The sequence below is a fragment of the Perca flavescens genome, chromosome 24 (assembly GCF_004354835.1).
Source record: "Perca flavescens isolate YP-PL-M2 chromosome 24, PFLA_1.0, whole genome shotgun sequence".
NCBI lineage: Eukaryota > Metazoa > Chordata > Actinopteri > Perciformes > Percidae > Perca > Perca flavescens.
In genome coordinates this window covers 15,867,449-15,887,582 of record NC_041354.1, presented here as the reverse complement: position 1 = coordinate 15,887,582, position 20,134 = coordinate 15,867,449, and the positions used below count along the sequence as shown (strand labels likewise).

General features: G+C 40.1%; 1 protein-coding gene across 1 annotated transcript; it reads left to right on the top strand.

Moving 5' to 3' along the window:
* The first annotated feature begins 6,268 nt into the window (after positions 1–6,268).
* LOC114550710 (zinc finger protein OZF-like) lies at positions 6,269–20,122 on the top strand. Its single transcript, XM_028571491.1, has 2 exons — positions 6,269–6,449; positions 18,021–20,122. The coding sequence occupies exons 1-2, from the start codon at positions 6,386–6,388 to the stop codon at positions 19,478–19,480; spliced, it is 1,524 nt and encodes a 507-aa protein (XP_028427292.1). The 5' UTR covers positions 6,269–6,385; the 3' UTR covers positions 19,481–20,122.
* The last annotated feature ends 12 nt before the right edge of the window (positions 20,123–20,134 follow it).

The following is a 20,134-nucleotide window of genomic DNA, read 5'->3' as shown; positions in this document are numbered from 1 at the left end:
GATAAGTCCATACTGAAGTACAACATGAATTGTTAACTCTTTACATTTCTGCGAGTTATTGTTATGTATGTGAGATATATGTGTTTGTTGTGTTATGGTATATAAGCTATTGGGTGCCTAAATAATACTACTGATGTCTCTGAAGCCCTGAGAGGGGATGAGGTGGTCCGCAGTGGCCAGAGAGGAAAAGTTTGAGAGTCCCTGACAGGCCTGAAGTCTGGTTGGAGAGGTGGGTAGAATCAAATCTATTGAGAAAAAAAAAGGAAAAGAATAATTTGCCCTGTCACCAAAGTCCCTCCCAATGTCTTTATTTTGACCAGAGATGGTTTTCAGTCCCCTCCAGACCTCCCTTGTGTTGTTTTGCTGAAGGCGTACCTCCAACTTTTTCCTGTAACCGTCCTTTCCTTTCCTTCTCTCCCACCTGTGCTGTTTTTGAACCCTGCTCAGCTCTTCTTTGTCCCCAGATCGAAAAGTCTTTTCTTTTCATTCAGCAGGGCTTTGAGCGCCGGAGCCAACCAAAGTTTGTAGTTGGAGAACCACCAAACCTTTTTAGGCATGGTGTTCTCCACACAGAAATTAATATAGTCCGTGACACGGTCATTGGGAAAATAAGGGAATTTTTCTTAAAGCTACATGATTAAATTGTAAGATATAGTTGTTTTTTGTGAGTTTTCTCTCTTTACTTTTTATATACTTTTTATATATAGAACTGATGTTACTCACACTCCAGTACGCAAAATTACAATCCCACTATGGCCACGCCAAGACCCGCCCTACGAAGCAGCTCGATTGGTTGGGGTTAGGCATTTCACCTCGAGTGGTTAAGGTTAGGAGATAGGACAGGGGACCTGTAAGCGGCTGTAGACTCGACCTGGGACACGGAAGTGCGCAAGTTGGTTGTAGGTGGACGGAACGACTCGAGCACGTTTCGAGGCTAGAAATTCTTTTTTCAAACGCTCAGTGGATTCAAATTTGCTTTAAGAAAATTGTGTATGATCACACTGTGGCAGGGTTGGGAGACCATTGATGGCGAGTGAAGATAGTATGGACGAAGATGAACGTCGTCCTCAAATGAAGAGGGGGCTTAGCGAGTCAGACGACGTGAATGAGCGAGTGGTGAGGCAGAAAATAGATCAAGAAGGACTGAAAGTGCTGGTAAAGTTCAAAGAGGGTCATGATATTAAGTCAGTGGGGCCTGTGGCTCTCACTAAGTTTTTGCGCGAGAAGGTGGGTGAGATAGTCAGAGCTAGAGTTCAGTTTGATGGTGATTTGATGATAGTATGTAAAGACGAGGGCCAGCAATTGAAAGCATTAAAACTGAAGAATGTTTGCAAAAAAGAAGTTCTTGAGGTGAAGGAAAAAATGGCAGCAGGAGTGGTGTGTAGGGGAGTTATCTATGGTATTCCTATAAAAGAGGATTTGGGAAAGCTAAAGGATAGCATTGAAGGAGGACGTGCGACTAGCCTGAAGAGGCTTAAAATGTGGAGGTCTGGAGAGAAGGTTGATAGTCTTTCAGTATTAGTGGAGTTTCAAGGGAAGAAGCTGCCTAAGTATGTCACTGTCGGATATATGAACTTCAATGTAAGGATGTATGTGCCCCTCCGTTGAGGTGTTTTAAATGCCAGAAATATGGTCACATAGCTGCTTATTGCAAAGGCACTCAAACATGTGGACGCTGTGGCGGAGAGCATGTCTATGGTACATGTGGAACTGGGGTGCAAGAGAAATGTGTTAATTGTGGGGAGCGCATAGTGTTGGGTACAGGGAGTGTGAAACCAGAAAAGAGCAGTTGAAATCCAGCATATGAGGACTGAAGGAAGGTTGTCTTATGCTGAGGCAGCTAAGAGATTTCAAGCTGAGCCAGTTCTAGTGAGACAGACAGCAAGAGCTGCTAAAGCCGCAGTTGTTGATGAGGAATTCCTGATTGTTAAGAAGAAAGAGTTTCTGTGCTTTATTGCGGAAGTTATAAATTGTACGTCGTAAAGCAAGACACAGGTCTGAGAAGACCGCTATTGTGGTTAAAAGTGCAAATAGGTATCTGGGTATCAAAGACATTACGTGGGAGAGCATTTATGAAGAACTCCAGCACAGAGATAAATCTGGGATACCAACATCCCTATCACAGCCTGTCTTACAGTTGCCTACGCTGATTTTACAAGCTAAGACTTAAAAGGAAGAAAAGGAGGGAAAAGAGAAAAAAAAAAAAAAAAAAAAAAAAAAAAAAAAAAAAAAAACATTTATTTTCTTCAGTGGAATGCTAGAAGTTTGGTGGCAAATGGGCAAGAGCTCAAGAGGTTTATCTCTGAACTAGAGATTAAACCTGAGATTATTTGCATTGTTGAGACATGGCTGAAACCTCATCTAAATTTTGTTTTAAATGGTTATGTGTGTGAAAGAAGTGATAGGATCGATAGTAGTGGGGGTGGTTGTGCTACTTTTATTAAGGTGGGGGTTCCTACAGAGTTTTAGGTAAAGGTGAAGGCTTAGAGTATTTAGTTACTGAGGTTTGGTGTGATAATGGTAGTTTAAATATTGTAAATTTTTATAATCCCTGTAAAAGACTTGATATTGATGCACTGGAGCAGGTTGAAGGGCAAGAAAGTGGCAAAGTAATATGGTTAGGAGATTTTAACGCACATAGTTCTCTGTGGGGAGGGGATAGAACGGATCATAATGGTTTGGTTTTAGAAGAACTTATGGATAGGAAAGGGTTGGTTTGTTTAAATGATGGGTCACCTACTCGTATTGGGGTGAACGTGCAGTCTGTATTGGATCTGACTTTGGTTTCTCAGTCCCTTGCAGATCAAATAATATGGGAAGTTTCTAGTGCGACAACGATTGGAAGTGACCATTATCCGATTTTATGTAGGATGGGTAATATTAGCTGCAATGTAAATCAGAGTTTCTCTGAAAGATGGAATTTTAATAAAGCTGATTGGATAATGTTTACAGTTTTAAGTGATAGGAATATGGGTCAGGTTGAGGTGATAGATGATGTAGATGAATTTGCAGAAAATATTAGTGTAGCTATGGTGGAAGCTGCAAGAGCTTCTATTGCCGAGTCGAGGCCGGGAAGTACGAGGCGGAAATTGGTACCATGGTGGACAAGTGACTGCACTCAAGCAATAAGCAGTAGGAATAAAGCGTTTAAAGAGTTTAAAAATAGTTTAAGCTTTCAAAAGTATATGGATTATAAAAGAGAGCAGGCTAAGGTGAGGAAAGTAATTAGGAAAGTAAAAAAGAATTACTGGATAAAGTATTGTAATACTATAGGACGACAAACCTCTTTAAATGATGTGTGGAGAGTTGTTAAAAAAATGAGTGGGGTGCGGCAATCTTGGAGTTATCCAGTCCTTAAGAATGGTGAGACTATGGCAGTGGAGGATGGAGATAAAGCAGCATTAATGGTCAAAGATATAGAAAATGTTCATAGTAGTTTTAACTTAACTGAAGATGAAAGACATAAAAGAGAGGCAAAAAAAGACAGTACCAATATCTTTTAGAAAATGTAGAGGATCGAGATGATAGTTTGAATGCGAAGTTTTTCGCTAGGTGAACTAAAGAAGGCTGTGAGCAAGGCGAAGGTAACAGCTACGGGAAAAGATCGAATAAGTTATGCAATGTTGAAGCATCTCGGTAACGAAGCTCTTCATACTATACTGGAGTTAATCAATAAAGTATGGGAACAAGGAAAAATTCCAAAGAGCTGGAAGATGGCTGTTATTATTCCAATTAGAAAGCCAGGAAAGATCCTACTATGACTTCTAACTATAGACCAATTGCTTTGTCATCCCACCTAGGTAAGATAATGGAGAGAATGATTGTGGAGAGACTGACTTTTTTTGTTGAGTCTCGAAATTTGATAACGCTGTTCCAAAGCGGCTTCAGGAAAGGAAGATCAATTATGGATCCGGTTATTAAATTGGAGAGTGATATAAGAAAGGCCCAAGTATGTAAAGAAGTAGTAGCTGCTATATTTTTTGATATGGAAAAAGCGTATGATATGCTTTGGAAGGATGGTGTGTTAATTAAAATCCGAAGGCTTGGAATAGACGGGAAAATGTATTGCTGGATTAAGGATTTTTTTGAGCAATAGGCAAATTCAGGTGAGGATAAATAGTAGCTTCTCTGATTGTGTTTTTGTGGAAAATGGTGTACCCCAAGGAAGTGTTATCTCACCAATTTTGTTCTCTATTATGATAAATGATATATATGATACACTTGATTATGATATAGGAAAATCATTGTTTGCAGATGATGGCGCTCTCTGGAAAAGGGGTAAAAATGTTCAATTCATTGTTAGAAAATTGCAGAATGCTATCGACTGTGTAGAAGAATGGGCTGGGAAATGGGGATTCAGGTTCTCTGTTGAGAAAACCAAGGTAGTGTTTTTCTCGTTAAAAAAAAAAATTGAAGAAAGGTTTACGTTGAAATTGTATGGTAGAGATTTAGAAAGAGTAAAATGTGTGAGATTTTTAGGTATGCTTTTTGATTCCAAGCTTACCTGGCATAATCATGTGGAAAAGGTAGTTAGCAAGTGTAAAAAAGTAATTAATATAATTAGATGCTTGTGCAATAAGGAGTGGGGAGCAGATATGACTTCAATGAAAAGATTTTATGTGGGATTAATTAGATCCATTGTTGATTTCGGGTGCGTGGCTTATGGGTCTGCTGCAAAATCTGAATTAAAGAAGCTTGATGTTATTCAGGGTTCAGCCCTCCGGATATGTTCAGGAGCAATGAGAACCTCCCCTATATCAGCGCTCCAGGTTGAAGTAGGGGAAATGCCATTTGATTTGAGACGACTGCAAATGTCACTATCATATTTTGTTCATCTAAAAGGACATGTGGAAGACCATCCAACTAAAAGTGTCCTCATATCAACATGGGAGCAGGCAAAAAGTAAAAGAGAGACGTTTAGTGCAAGTACACATGAAAAGGTAAAGCAAGCGGCTGTAGAACATTTTGAATTTGGTCCATCTGTAGTCTATCCACCGCATCCACCGTGGCTGCTACCGGTTCCAGATGCTGATATAACTTTGCATGAAAAGATAAAAAACTATAAGGGGGATAGTGGACAAATGGCTATGAGGTATGTGGATAACTATTATGGGTATGTGCAAATTTTTACTGATGGGTCAAAGCAACCAGATACAGGGAAAGTGGCAATTGCATATGTGATACCAGAGTTTGATATTAAGTTTTCTGCAAGAGTTTCGGATCATTTATCAGTGTTTTCAGCAGAGTTGATAGCTATTGTGATGGCCTTGCAGTGGGTAGAGCAAAGTAAACCGATAAGAGTAGCTATATGCTCAGACTCGTTGTCAGCCTTAGAAAATTTTAAATCAGGTAACTCATGTGAAAGGTCTGATATTGTATGTGAGATATTGACGTTGCTGCATAGTATTCAAAATTGTGGGACGCATGTAAAGTTTATTTGGGTTCCGGCTCATGTAGGCATGGTTGGTAATGAGTTGGCAGACAAGTTTGCTAAACAGGCTTTGAAAGCGACAAATGTATCTATTCAGTGTAAAATATCAAAATCAGAGGCTAAGTCAATGATTAAAAACATGTTAAAAAGTTGTGGCAAGATAAATGGGATAGGGAAGTTAAAGGGAGGGATTTTTACAGTGTAAATCCTGAGGTGGGTCAGGGTCGTTTAGTACTAAGGTGTCGAAAAGAAGAGGGAATTTATACAAGAATGAGACTAGGGCATACTAGACTAAACAAAACATTACAGTTAATAGGAAAACATAATACAGGAAATTGCGAGATTTGTAATGTGCCAGAGACAGTGGAACACGTCTTTATGATGTGTAGGAAATTTAAAAGAGAAAGGGTTTTTATGAAAAGGAAAATAGAGGGCAGTGGAGAAAGTTTTATCCTTAGAGATCTTTTGTCTAAGGGCTCTGATCACAGAGTAATAAAGTATATGCTTGAATTTTTAAAGAACACTGGACTCATTGACAGAATATAGGGTTTTTTTTTTTTTTTTTTTTTGTAGCTTGCAGGCTACAGTATTTTTCAAGGATGTAAGCCATAGTGATGATCATGCACAATTTATCTGGAGGGTGGCGGTAGTGCGCTAAGTTAGTCCGCATCCGCCGTTAAACAAGCAACTGAAGAAGAAGAAGAAGGGGACCTGTAAGCATGGACGCCTGGACAATAGTAGTGTGTGAATGCTATTGAAGGGCAGGTCTTGGCGTGGCCGTAGTGGGATTCGTAATATCGCCTCCGGTACAGTGGGTGGCGGTATGTATCTATTGGTTTGCCATCTGCCATTAAATCAGAAAAGAAGATTTTACCGAGCTAAACACCGGAGCAGTCAGCGGAAAGAAGCCGTTAGTTGGCAGAAAAACCCGAGCAGTTAGTTTGTTCAACAGAGATGGACCGACACCGGAAACGGCTCGGGGAGGTTTTAAAACCGAAAACGAAGCCGCTAGGAGAAGGTTTGTGGTATTTCTACTGCTCTGCTAAGGACGCCAAGCTAACGTCAGCTAAACAATTCACGGCCGGAGCTAGCTCCTTAAGCTAACGTGTCTCATCTCCAATAGGATTTCATTGCGAGTCTTGACAGTTTATTGTGTTATCTGCCAGCGTGTGCAGCTTGGTTACCGATAGAAGCAATACAAGGAGCAGCTGTGAATGGTTTTTCAGTTGTAACGCGAGGGGTGTAGCCGGAGAGAGCTAGCTAACGTTAGCAGTTAGCTGGAGCTCCGAGAGAGCCGGTTAGCTCCAAGAGTCCATAGACAACTGAACGGAGCTCCCACCCTGATACTTTCCTCTACATCATCGACCATACAATGCCAGGTCTCCACGGCGCGTTATTTACTCCTCATACGTGAGCAGTAGAACATGTAGCTAGCACAATCTGCTCGCTAGTCAAGTCTCTCTTGACGTCTGTCGGTCCGAGGAGAGAAGCCTGCAGCGGCCCGTCTTCACACTAGTACACCACAGGGCTCGGCATTTAGGCTACTTTTTGATTTACGTTTCACTTGTCCATGCACAAAAGTCACTTTTTGTGTGTTTTGCTATTACAGAATTCGAACAAACCGTTGAAAGCATCCTAACTCTATCAACATTAATACAATTCAGTTGAATCAGTAGAAACAAACAAGAATAGGATCTCCAGACTCCATAATACAAAGTGATACATTGCACGCCGGTGTGCAGAAGTTAATATATTGAGATTCTAAGGCAATAATTTTAAAGTTTGTCATTACTTTCAGATTCCTAGTCAATATTCTGAGTTAATAGTCAATATATTGAGACAGTGTTTCCTCTGTTGATAGCATAGTGGCGTTGCGCCATGGTAAAATTTCCAGCGCCACGGTATCAGAAATGGGGTCTGCACATGAGATAATAAGTTATTGAGATTGTAAGTCAATATTTTAAATGTTCTCATTACTTTGAGATTCTTATTTTATATTCTGAGATACTGAGTCAATATATTGAGACACTAAGTCAATATTTTGACCAGAGGTAGTGGTGACTTGAACTTGTACTATATCTAAAATAATTTTGTAGACGTAACAATGGATTTTGCCACTAAATGTTGGTGTTAAATTTTATTTTTTATTTTTATATATACAATTTCACTTTCTACCCGGCAGAGGCTGATTTACCAAGGGATCCTTTACAAGGTGTAGCTCCTTTTACAGTTGATTATTAGCTTATATTTAATCCGGCAAGTCGCGGAGCTGAGGTTTTACAATAACTGACGGACAAACGAGCAGTGGAGTAGTAACGCTACGAAGCAGAGCGCCAGCTACTGCTAAATGAGTCCGATTAATGCTTCATCCACACAAAGCACACTACTCTCGCCACGAGTGACATCTGTATTCGGCTTGTTTTCTGTGAACGATGTGGCGAGGGGGTAACAGTAAGGCAGAGTTAGCTAACTAACACTTTCATAAGCATAACGCTAACATAACGTGAAGTAACATGGCATTTTATTTTGTTTGAGTTGTAACTTGTCCAATGGGGCAAGTCAATTTCTCTTCCACTTGCCCTATAAAAAATCCACTTGTCCCGAGCCCTGCATCACCATATGGCGTTTTTCCATTACATGGTACCTGCTCGACTCGACGCACTGTGCGTCCGTTTTCCGTTGCAGTTTTTAGTACCGCCTCAGCGGGGCTGGTCGTCATAGCACCGCCGCTGTAAACTGCCGTTACCTAACGCGACACACACAGAACGTCAAAAGGTGTGTTGTTGCTACAGCCAGAAGACACATTTTGTTTCAAATGAAGCTGGAGGCAGCAAAAAAACAAAAAAAAACACAGCTGGCTAAACTATTTAAAAATGGTGGGTTTGTTCAGGACCCCCCTCCCCCACCTAAGTCGCTTTCACGTCACCTTTTTGTATCGCCTCAGCTCGCTTGGAACCTCAACTGAGGTGGTACTAAAAAAAAAAAAGTACCTGGTTGGCAGGTACCAGGTACTTTTTTTTTTTTTCCTAATGGAAAACCAAAAAAGGCGAGTAGAGGCGAGTCGAGCGGGTACCGTGTAATGGAAATTTACATTTTTTCGGCTCGCCATTAATATCATTATCAGAGCAAACGCTGTCAGCGTGAAGTTTTGAAAAACTGTAATCACACTTGAAACCACTTTATCTGCATCGCCGTGACTCTCTGTGACTTCAACAAAACTGCAGACAGTTGTGTGTGTGTGTGTGTGTGTGTGTGTGTGTGTGTGTGTGTGTGTGTGTGTGTGTGTGTGTGTGTGTGTGTGTGTGTGTGTGTGTGTGTGTGTGTGTGTGTGTCCCCTCTGTGTCAATATGCAGAGGACATAAGCTTGCGTTGAGACACTTTTGGCACCGAAAGAAATAATTTTTCGTATCAGTGCCATAAATGTATAGACGTTCGGTAACCAGCCCTATTCTACTTGCAAAATATCAATTAAATATGATGCATTATTTATGAACCTATCCATGGATATGTTTTTATTTTTTTATATAAACCTCCAACATGTAACACATGTGGCAGCGTGGTTCGGCTGCGGCTCGTGTAGAGACTCAACGTGTCCCCTGACTGGACAGGCTGTTCATACCAGGCGCACTCATTTATAAAACAGTGCGGCGAATTTGGGTCAGAAGTGGCGTACGGACGAAACATAGGCTGGTCACGTCATTCCCGCAGGAGTCCTGTGGTGCGGGAGCGGGACAGAGCCGGAAATTAAATAAAAAAATGACGCTGCAATGCGGTGAGCGCGCCCAAAAGATTGCGAGGCATTTCGTTTTAGGAAAGAGAACCATTTAGAACTCACAATACGTTTGTTGATTTGGGAATACCGTGACCCGCGGGAGTCCCGAAAAATTCAACCCCCCCCCCCCAAGCTCCAACTTTAGCCAGGCACACTAGCACAACATTTGTTCTAAGCCACTGCAGTCAGACAAGTGCCGTAGTGTGTACACCTCTTCAGCGTTGTTACTCCACTTAGATCCAAGCTAACATATTTTAGTGTCTCTCGATGTTTCTCAGGGTTTTCTTTCCTCTTCTCGATTTGCGATTTTCTCCACTTTCCTCCGCGTGTCTCCGCTCAGCCGTTTTGCGTGTCTGTGTGCATGTCTGCCTGCCTGTCTCAGTCTGTGTGTGAAACGGGTTTGGTGACTGAGAATGTTATTTTTCATTTGAATGTTTATGCCGCGGCCGGAAAATTAACGTGCAACGTCACCACGTTATAATAGATTATGGTCGGCCGCTGCATCGATGCAGCATCGTCCGTGTCCGCATCCAGATGCATCGATTATTTGGATTCATTTCAACGCCTGTAGTTTATGATGAACATATTAAAACGGCGTCTTCCGCCAGACAGGGTGCCAGTGTGTTATATTTGCCCCGGGCCATCGGGCAATCCTTATTGTTGAGCCCGATTTAGTCCCGATTTATAGCTAGATAACTCTGTCGGTTACAAGTGTGCTCATGTTATAGGACTAATTAACTCGATAACATCAACTTACTAATCACTTCTTAACAGACACGTGTTCTTACTTTCACTTGGAAAAGACTAAAAGAAAAAGTAAGGTTTTTAAGTGTTTTTTTTTTTGTCATTCATCATCATATTACACACACACACACACACACACACACACACACACACACACACACACACACACACACACACACACACACACACACACACCTGGATATTCTACTTTATTTTCTACTGCAGTTCATTGCTGCCACCATGAGGAAATATTAGGGGTGTGAATCTTCACTGGTCTTTCGTTTCAATTATGATTATCCTGTTGAAGATTCGAATCGATTAGATATCACAATGCGTCACAGTGCATCGAACCCTCAGTATTATTGATTGCTACACGTGGTTTTCATCATCAATTCAAGCAGTCAGATATATATGTATAAATAAATGAACTCTCCTTTTTTATTGTATCTGCTCTTTAAAAAGGACTCTTCCTGAATGTAGTGGAGTGTGAAGCACAGCAGACTACAGACAAAAGGCCAAACAGCGATGCAGTGATTACTTTCAACACACCTAGAAAATATTAGCTCAGTTTCTTGTTATAACGAGATATCATTTTAACGTTAATGTTTTTAAATACGTTTTCGTTCTTACTAGTTGTTACAATGAGGAACAGTTGTTGTAAAAACTGAATAAAGCACAGTCCCTCCAGGATTTCGCAGCCTTTTGTTTCTCGATTTTTGCAGCCCAAAATGCCTGGTTTCGCGGGAGCTCTTGTAAAAAATTTCGATAATAGATGCGATGCCGTCTGTATTTTTGTTGCAATGAATTTGCGAGACAGTGAAAGTTAAAAAAAAAAAAAAAATCTTTTGAGTTCTTTTTTGTTGTAGTTCTTTTTAAAAATCAAAAGCAAACTTGTTTTGGGGATAATAAAACGACTCTGGGCGGAGTTTTCCTAGTAACCTTACCAAAAAGGCCCAGGATGCTGCAAATGTTTGTATAATATGAAACTGGCTGGTGGATTTAAGACAAAATAATTTATTGAATTAATCAATTTTGAACATATTTGTCAGTGGCTTGTTGATCTTTAAATTGTTAGTTAATTTCCTATCCTGGCCTGGGACACACATTCATACGGTTTGATAAAGTACTTTAACTTATCATTGCACTTACAATAACGAGTGTAGCTGTCCTTAATTTAGGTCATCCTGTATGTCTCATCTCCGGTCCTGCATCCACCGTGTGTGCGCGGGCGTCAGTCGCGGGGGGTCGCCCCGCCCGCTGCAGAGAGCCGAGAGGAGTGAAACAGCAGCAGCTTTCAGCAACTTTTAGAGTGAAAAATGGTTACAGCGTACATTGATGTTAAAATGTATACGGATTGGCGGGATGGTCTGAAATGTCTTTCGCTGTACGTTTTTGTTGGTAAATGTGAGATGTTCGAGTCGCACACGTCTCGTCTTCGTATCTGAAACAAGGAAATGAATTTGGCGACCTATGTGTTCTCACTCCCGCAAAGTCTAAGTGCCAAAGTCTGGCATGTGGGACTGCTGGGATTGGTTGAAGTTGGGTGAAACTCCGGTCAGTGGCCCCAACTTCACGGTGATTGGTAGAATTTGCGTGAATTGTCGCGATCCATGGTGAAGACATGTCCCGCTCTACTGTTCTTACCCCAACCAAATCTCAATCCTCATGCCTAAACCTAACCAACAAAGGCAACGTGCAGGGAGGAACTTGTCGCGTTGCAGACATTGATTAGCGTTTACAGTAGCCAATAGCGCTGATAAGCGTTACGCTGTATGACGACAGTAGATTGGCAGTTCTCACCAGCCCGATGCTGAATGATGCCTTTAAGTGCCCCTACGACAGCAGGTCCAATGAGAGAAGTGGGACGATGTCTTCTCAAATGGTAACTAAAACTTTTTAGCGTATTTACTTTAAACGTTAAAGAAGTAACGTGTGTAACGTTTGTCAGCGTCATCTTACTTATTCCAATAGGGCACCCTATTTATTTGAATTTGAAAGACCTTTTGTGCATTAGAATATAATTATGTTCGTAGCGTTATAATATAATTACATTAGTTGGATTACAATGTTAGTTGCATTAACTAGATTGACGTACATACGCCATCAGTTCTGATAGATAGCTAATGTGCGCAATAACTATAAAATTAACTCCACATTTACATCACAGCAAATGCAAACAAAATAAACTCTTAAGACCTCATGCCACTGACACCATCCCCCCACCGCCACTTTTTATTACATTTGCAGAGTTTTTAGTTGGGCTGCTCCATGAAGGGTCCCGATTATGAGAAAGCGGCCCTTTGTCCGGCCGGAGAAGGGCTAAGCAGTGGCGGTTCTAGACAAATTTTACTAGGGGGGGGGCCAAGGTGGGGCCAGTGTTTAACCTGAGGGGCACATAAAAAAATAGCAACAAATGCTATTTAAAGATTATAAACTTTTCCTTTTAAAATCATATAAACCTTTTTTTGTAAAAGTGTGAGTGCAGGTGCAAGAGAGGTAGGGCAATCAAAAATGAAAATGAAGATTATACCAGTTTGGCCTGAATCATTTATTTAGTTATGCATGTATATCTGCATGTATTTCAAAATGTATGCCAAGTATTTACTTAAAAAAAAAGAAACCGAGACATTGACACAAAAAAGAATTTACAGTAGAAAGCAGCATTTTAAGGACACACAGTAGGCCTACAATAAAATTGTAATTGCACTGCTTTGCAAAAAGTAAGAACCTTCTTCATCACAAACCTGATGGGGCAGTACTTGATCCACATGGATCCACTTGCTGTCCCTCTGGAGGACGCTATGTCCCGTCCTCGTTTCATGATAACTATTAGAAGTAAAAAAAAAAAAACATAGGGGCATGCATTACATTTCCTTTCCTAACCATCCCTCTCTACTGCGCGGGCAGATAGCCTGTTGATTACTTTACTCAAATGTATTTATTATCGCAATGCAACAGCCAGGACGGATGAAGTTCTGTGGTTAACATCACAGCATTGTGTAGACCTAGCAAGGTGACTGACATTTGGATATTCGCTTTTGCTTCGATGAGTTTGCTTAGATATGATTGAGTTTCTAAACACATCAAGATCAGACATTTACAACCTTGATTTCATTATCAGTGTGACGAACAAAAGTAACACGGTTATGTGCAAGAACAGCAAGTCACTTAAGAGATGAAATCGTTTTGCTTACCAACAGGAGAAATTGTAGCTTCTCTGCCCTCTCCAAGAGTAGTTTGCTGTCTCATTCACCGAGCAGCACCACACATTGCAGGCTACAGTGTTTGGGTGCGCCGCTCTAATTTACCTGTGTAGAACATTAGGCACGGGCCTCCCTAGGCCTCCGTGTAGAACCGCCACTGGGGCTAAGGCAAGAAGGGAAGGGGCTCAAGTGGAAGCGATAGAGGCAGGAGTAGTAGAGGAGATAGAGGAGGAGAATGTGGCCGAGGAAGAAAATGAAGGAAAGACATGTTTGATCAAGAGGAAGAAGAAAGACTGAGGGAACTCACCTGGCTGAAATAAGGGTAGGTGATTTTTATTTTATCAAGCTTTCCACACTAGAGCATGCAGGTCTGTCTGAAATGCATCAACAAACATGGTGTGTGAACAACAGAGTTAAGCTTAATTCAGTCAATTTTTAATGTAGTTGGCCAAATAATTCTTCTTGCTAATTTGTCATATTCAACAATCATTCATCATCCGAAAAGAAAATGTGTATTTGAGAATGTGCCAGACACTGTGGTCGTTAAAAACTTATATCATTTTTTTCCTCTGCCAAACACTCTTCATATTCCTTGTTGTGCATAAACAGGCTGAAAGAGATGCCGTGACCCCAGAAGAGAGGGACAACATTGCAGAGACAGTCGTGATGCATCTACCTGCAGTCAGAGTCAGTCGGCGGAAGGCTGAGAGCTCCGCGCCCTTCAGCATCGGCTTATCGCTGCCCCACTGGTCCCCCAGGGCAGAGGATGGAAATGGAGTTCCCGTTAGCGTAGCTTTACAGCTGAGCGATCAGGTGTAGTGAAATCTGCGCCATCCAAATGAGTATATAGTGGCTGTGAATGAGAAGGAGGTTTTCCTTCGGCGCTGGCTAAAACATCTTTGGGGGGCACCCAAACTTTCTCGATGCAGGAAAAACCTTGAAATAGCCTAGGCCAGTATATAAGAAAAATCTCCGTCTCTAGGGAACCTACACACTTATACTCAGTTAACACACACACATGACAGGCACAACACTAGACATGCCTATAAAGGATGATTCACACTACCTTTACCTAAAACTAATGCCATAAAGAAACTGTAATGTATAGGGCGATGTCAAATTAGAACACATTACCACTTACATTTAACAAAGATTACAAGTAAGATCAGTTTTTTAAAAAAAGACTAAAATTCGCAATTACTCCAAAAAAAATCATCTTAAGCTGCATATGATAGTAGGGTTGTGAATGTGGATTAATTTTGTGTTTATCTTAGTACGGACACTAGTGCACACTGGTACAGTGTGTCCATTGGTTACTTGTTTCAAACCTTTGTTAAGAAGGAAATGGGCATGTATCAGTGGTATATATTTTATTGATAATGTGAAATTATTTATTAGATAGTATTTATTTTTCATATGTGTATTAATGTAAAAATTGATATTTTGTTTTATCTTTTTTGTGGACCACAGGAAAAATACTTGTTACTACGCTAACAACTAACGGGGAGCCTAGTCAAAATAAAATTTAAAAAAATGATAATGAAGTTAACTCGAGCTATCCGCTAACCGGAGCTCATCTTTGCTCACCGAGCCTGTTAACATTCTTTGTCTCCGTGCCTGTATCCATTAACTTTAGTTATAGACTTATTATTTTTTTATTTTTTTTATAGTTTTCTGAATGACAAAGATATCTGTTCAGGTGAGATATTGAGGGCAATGGGACACATGTAATGTTAGTACAGCGTGCTTATTAGGATCCTAACAATATCAAAAAATGAAGAATGATCTTTAATAAACTAAATGAACAGGAGTTAGGAGGAGACATGCCGTGCGCACAGTGTTGACTTGTATGATAACAAGTAACTTTCTGTATGGATCATAATAGGCTATGGTTTTAAGGTTAAGTTAATACATATAACATTTGGGCTCAGGGTAATTGGGTATTTTATCTGCGGAGCGATAACATTTATGAAAAACAAACCAAATTTAATGGACAAAGCACATCATAAGCTACACTTCATCTGTCTGTATGTCATCTTCTACTTATTTAGTTATTTCTTCCTAAATTATTTAATGTTTAAGTCACTGTTTTCAATAAATACTGTGGTTTGTTTGACTAGTTTATTACTGAACCCAGTCGCCACACCCCACGCTGTCACATCCTGCGTCACCCACCACCACAGGTAAATTCTAAACCTGTAACATGATTCACTTTACTTATCATTAGTTTACTTATCAACCTTTGAACTGTGAGCTATGAAGTGCACATTGTTATCATTCATTTTTTCTGTATATTTATTGTCATTTTATGTTATTTCAGTTTTTATTTATATATATATATATATATATATATATATATATATATATATATATATATATATATATATTTTTTTTTTTTTAGTTTGTTATGCATTTGTTTATTGGTTGTTAAAAAATGCTAATAAAAATATTTCTAAACCTGGGAAGTTTATCTGGGAGTTTAATTTTGTTTAAAGTTAAAAGCTGTGAAGTTACAAGTTATAAGTTTACATTTATTTAATAATCTAATTAAATCAAAATGCTAATTCTTTACAAAAATACAGTGCATTTCAACAAAGCGGTATGTATAAACAATAAGTCAATTTTCTCACTTGTGCATACCCAGCAGTAATGTGTGGTGTCCACACTTCATTTCATCATCTATAAATGGTAAATAACTGCAATTAGATCACTATCTGCTAGCAGAGTAATTTTTAAGAGAAGCACTGATAGGGAGGGTCTCAATGTCAATTTTGCCCTGAAGTTCTGTGCAAAAATCACGGTTTGACTGTTGTTTAATGAGTTAATGCATTTATCCAAGAATATATTAAAAAGTAATGTGAAAATAATGGACTCTGGACTGGAAGAAACCAAGGAATCAACTGAACTCTCCGTCATGGAATGTGGTGACTATTGCTACGCAAGGAGGATTTGCTAAACTTAGTAAAAGTAGATGGACATGTGCATGACACAGGCCTCCTCGAGTCATTTCTGAACAATACAAAATCCATGAAATAATAATCATATGTATACCATATCATTGTAATAACTGACAACACAAGTTTTAAAGTCATTGACTGTATCCTCATCAAAGTCATCTACATCTTCATCAGACCCCCAAAGACTCCATGCTATATTTTAATACAAAAGTGACTGTCACAATAGTAATAATTGTTTGTAATTGATTGTGCACAAGCTGAGGAAGGGCGCTGCCTAAAACATTTGGTGTGTGGCAAAAATAAAAAAAAAAAGCTTTCCAAAAACCCCAGAACTGTGGGCCTGATTTTATGAATGCAAACTGCGAAACAAATAAATAGGTTTAGGCCGCAGACTGCAATCAAATTGTATGAAAGAATATGCCTACGAATGTAAATTTCACACACACAAATAACGTTAGTGAAAAACACGATCTGCTGATTCTAACTTTAAGATGTCGAAAAATAAATAAATGCAGGATTATTTGAATGTAAGATTACTCCCTTAATAAGCCTTTTTCTATTTATCTGTTGTAATGAAAAGTTTTTATTTCCAATACAAAACAGTCTTTTAACAAACCAATTCAGTTAAAGGGGACTATTGGCGTTCAGACAGTTCTTAAAGGTGCCCTGCCACACAAAACCATTTTTACTTAGGTCCATATGGGTTTGTGTTATGTGGTGAATGTGAAAATGAACTGCTGCCTCCTCTGTCAGCTCTAGCCACTTTAAAGCAATAAGCGGAGAAATCAGACCAATTACTAAAAGCTGGTCAGTCTGACGTGGTGTTGCCTGAGCTCATTACTATTCATGAGCTTGCCCAGTTGCCCTGGGTAAAGGATGCTGATAGCCAGGCTCTCATTGGCTAGCTGTTAGCCAATCAGAGTCAAGCAGATTAGCTTGTTGAATATTAATGAGAACTGGCACAAATCGAGCTGAGTCTTCCTGCAGGCTTTCTATACCACGCTAGAATGGCTTAAAATGAGGTAACCAAGGCATTTGTTTCCACAAAAACATGTTACAGAGTCCATGGTAGAACTTACCACAAAGTAATGAAATACGTGTGACAGGGCACCTTTAAAACGGTCTATTTTAAATATAACTACATCCTATATCATAGGAGGTGAAACTACAGAGGCAGATAATGATGGTGGTTGAACAGATACTGATAATGGCAAAAACACAGTTTGTCGGCTGGTATGCACTCCAGATTCCCAAATGCATGCAAGCACTCAAAAAGTGAGTTCTCAAAAATATGTAATATGGGCTTTCAACTGTATACTGAGGTTGCCAAAACAGACCGAGATGTTGTACCACAGGATGCTCTCATCTACAGCATGGTAGACAAAACATTCTCAGCCTACTAAAAACCCTCAGCCTACTAAGGAAGTGTAGCCACTGTTGGGCTCCACGACACATCGATATAGATCACCAAAACTATATTCAAACAAAATACAATATTGTGATATCGTTATCGACCAATGAAATGCCCTGGCTGATACAGACAAAGGTTCTAAAATCAGGCAGTCATTTTGTGGATGTATTCAGCACCGAATAGAATATTTTGTCCCGTTACTGTGGTGAAATCCTCTCTGATCTGGTGCCGCATAGTTTTCCTACCTTCCAGCTACCTTCAACTTATACAGCCGGTTGAAGAGCAGAGTGGAGGCATACGTTTTTGGAGAGGAAGTGCACTAGCTCTAGGCTTAAAAAGTCAGCAGCCAGGCAAGTTGTTCTCAGTATTGAATGATGGACTATGGGACCCCGAGGTAAAGCAGATGATGTCATCATGAACCTATGTCATTATTGTAGTGAATGTAGCTACTAGCAAAGTATTGTTAATTTAACATTAATGGCTGTTTGTGTTTGTGGTTCAGTTTTACCTTCAGATATCCAGAAAGTGATTGTTGGTGAAGAACAGCAGCAGGAGTGGAGCTCCAGTCTGCACCAGGAGGACCCAGAGCCCCTCCACATTAAAGAGGAACAGGAGGAACGCCAGGCCAGTCAGGATGAAGAGCAGCTCGAAGGGCCGGAGGAGGCTGATATCACCAAGTTCCCATTTACTCTTGTCCATGTGAAGAATGAAGAGGATGAAGAGAAACCTGAACAGATGAGAGTAGAAGCTGTTGGAGAAGACTGTGGAGGACCAGACCCAGCCATGAACTCAGATCCAGATACACATTTACAACCAGATATGTACGAGACTAGAGACTCATCTGAACCTGAGACAGATGACAGTAATGATTGGAAGGAGACCGGAGACCCTCTTTCAGGTTTAAACTCTCTGAATGATAACGGAGTCCCTGTTAGCGATTTGAGATGTAGTACTGGTGAGAAAGAGTGTCTGAAAAGATTTGGCACCAGTGGACATCTTAAGACACACACGAGATCTCAAACAGGAGGAAAACCATTTAGCTGCTTACTCTGTAACAAAACTTTTACAGTGAATGGAAGTTTACAAAAACACATGAAAATCCACACTGGAGAAAAGCCGTTCAGCTGCTCAATCTGTGCGAAAGCTTTTACAGAGAATGGATATTTACAAACACACATGAGAACCCACACAGGAGAGAAACCATTTAGCTGCTCCATCTGTATGAAAGCTTTTACAGTGAGTGGAAGTTTACAGAAACACATGAGAATCCACACAGGGGAGAAACCGTTTAGTTGCTCCATCTGTCAGAAAGCTTTTATACAACGCGGACATTTACAGAAACACATGAGAGGCCACACAGGAGAAAAACCATTCTGCTGCTCAGTCTGTAACAAAGCTTTTACAGTGAATGGACATTTACATAGACACATGAGAATCCACACAGGAGAGAAACCTTTTAGCTGCTCATTCTGTGAGAAGGCTTTTACAGAGAGTGGACATTTAAAGGCACACATGAGAATCCACACAGGAGAGAAACCATATAGCTGCATTGTCTGTGAGAAAACTTTTACAGTGAGTGGAAGTTTACAGAAACACATGAGAATCCACACAGGAGAGAAATCGTATAGCTGCTCAGTCTGTATGAAAACTTTTGTACAAAGTGCAAATTTACAGGCACACATGAGAATCCACACAGGAAAGAAACCATTTAGCTGCTCAGTGTGCGAGAAAGCTTTTACAGTGAGTGGACATTTAGATAGACACATGAGAATCCACACAGGCGAAAAACCGTTTAGCTGCTCTGTCTGTAAGAAAGCTTTTAGAGTGAGTGGACATTTAAAGACACACATGAGAACCCACACAGGAGAGAGGCCGTATAGCTGCCCTCTCTGCGAGAAAGCCTTTGCAGTAAGCGGAGTTTTACATAAACACATGAGAGTCCACACATGCGAGAAACCATGAAGCTGTCTGAAGTGGAGCTCCAGTCTTAAAGGAGAGCAGAGAACCTTAGTCAGGTTAAAAAACTCCACAAATGAACGAGGTCTTTGAAAGTTATGTGACACCCAATACTCTGTGTGTCTAGGCAACACTTTATAATAACAGTCACTAAAAAAATTGTAAATTGATAACTAACACTAGTTACTAGAATTGCCATAAGTGGTCATTTTGAGTGCAAGATTCCAAACTCTATAATCTGTCGTGGTAAATACATAATTGTGAGATTAACGCATTTATTGTTTTATGGTATCTTTCTGTAGGGAATTATCAGTTAACGTAACTCAGTACATGCAAATAATTGAATGCATCTTATTTGATTATGAATCTTTACTTTTTTTTTTTAACATTATAACCTAACCTGGCACTGCCACCGTTTTGGGGTCCACTGCGGTGGTAACTGCGCAGCTCTGCTCGCACTTTGTGCTGATGCCCTTTCTTTTAAACGATAAATAACAATATTTACTAAATCTAAACATGAATTCATTAGTTATGCTATGATTTGTTATTTTAAAAGTTTCCTGTTGCTCACGTCATAGTCCCGCATTGCCAGACCTTCTGGCTAGTCCACACAGCATTCTGGGATGGGGAAAAAAAAACGTGCTCCAGTTTATTGCCATT

Bases quoted from the DNA above. Each gene is read 5' to 3' on its own strand.
- LOC114550710 (XM_028571491.1), top strand. From the start codon at position 6,386: ATGGACCGACACCGGAAACGGCTCGGGGAGGTTTTAAAACCGAAAACG. The intron at 6,450-18,020 runs GTTTGTGGTATT...TTTGTGGTTCAG, and splicing joins AACGAAGCCGCTAGGAGAAG to TTTTACCTTCAGATATCCAG.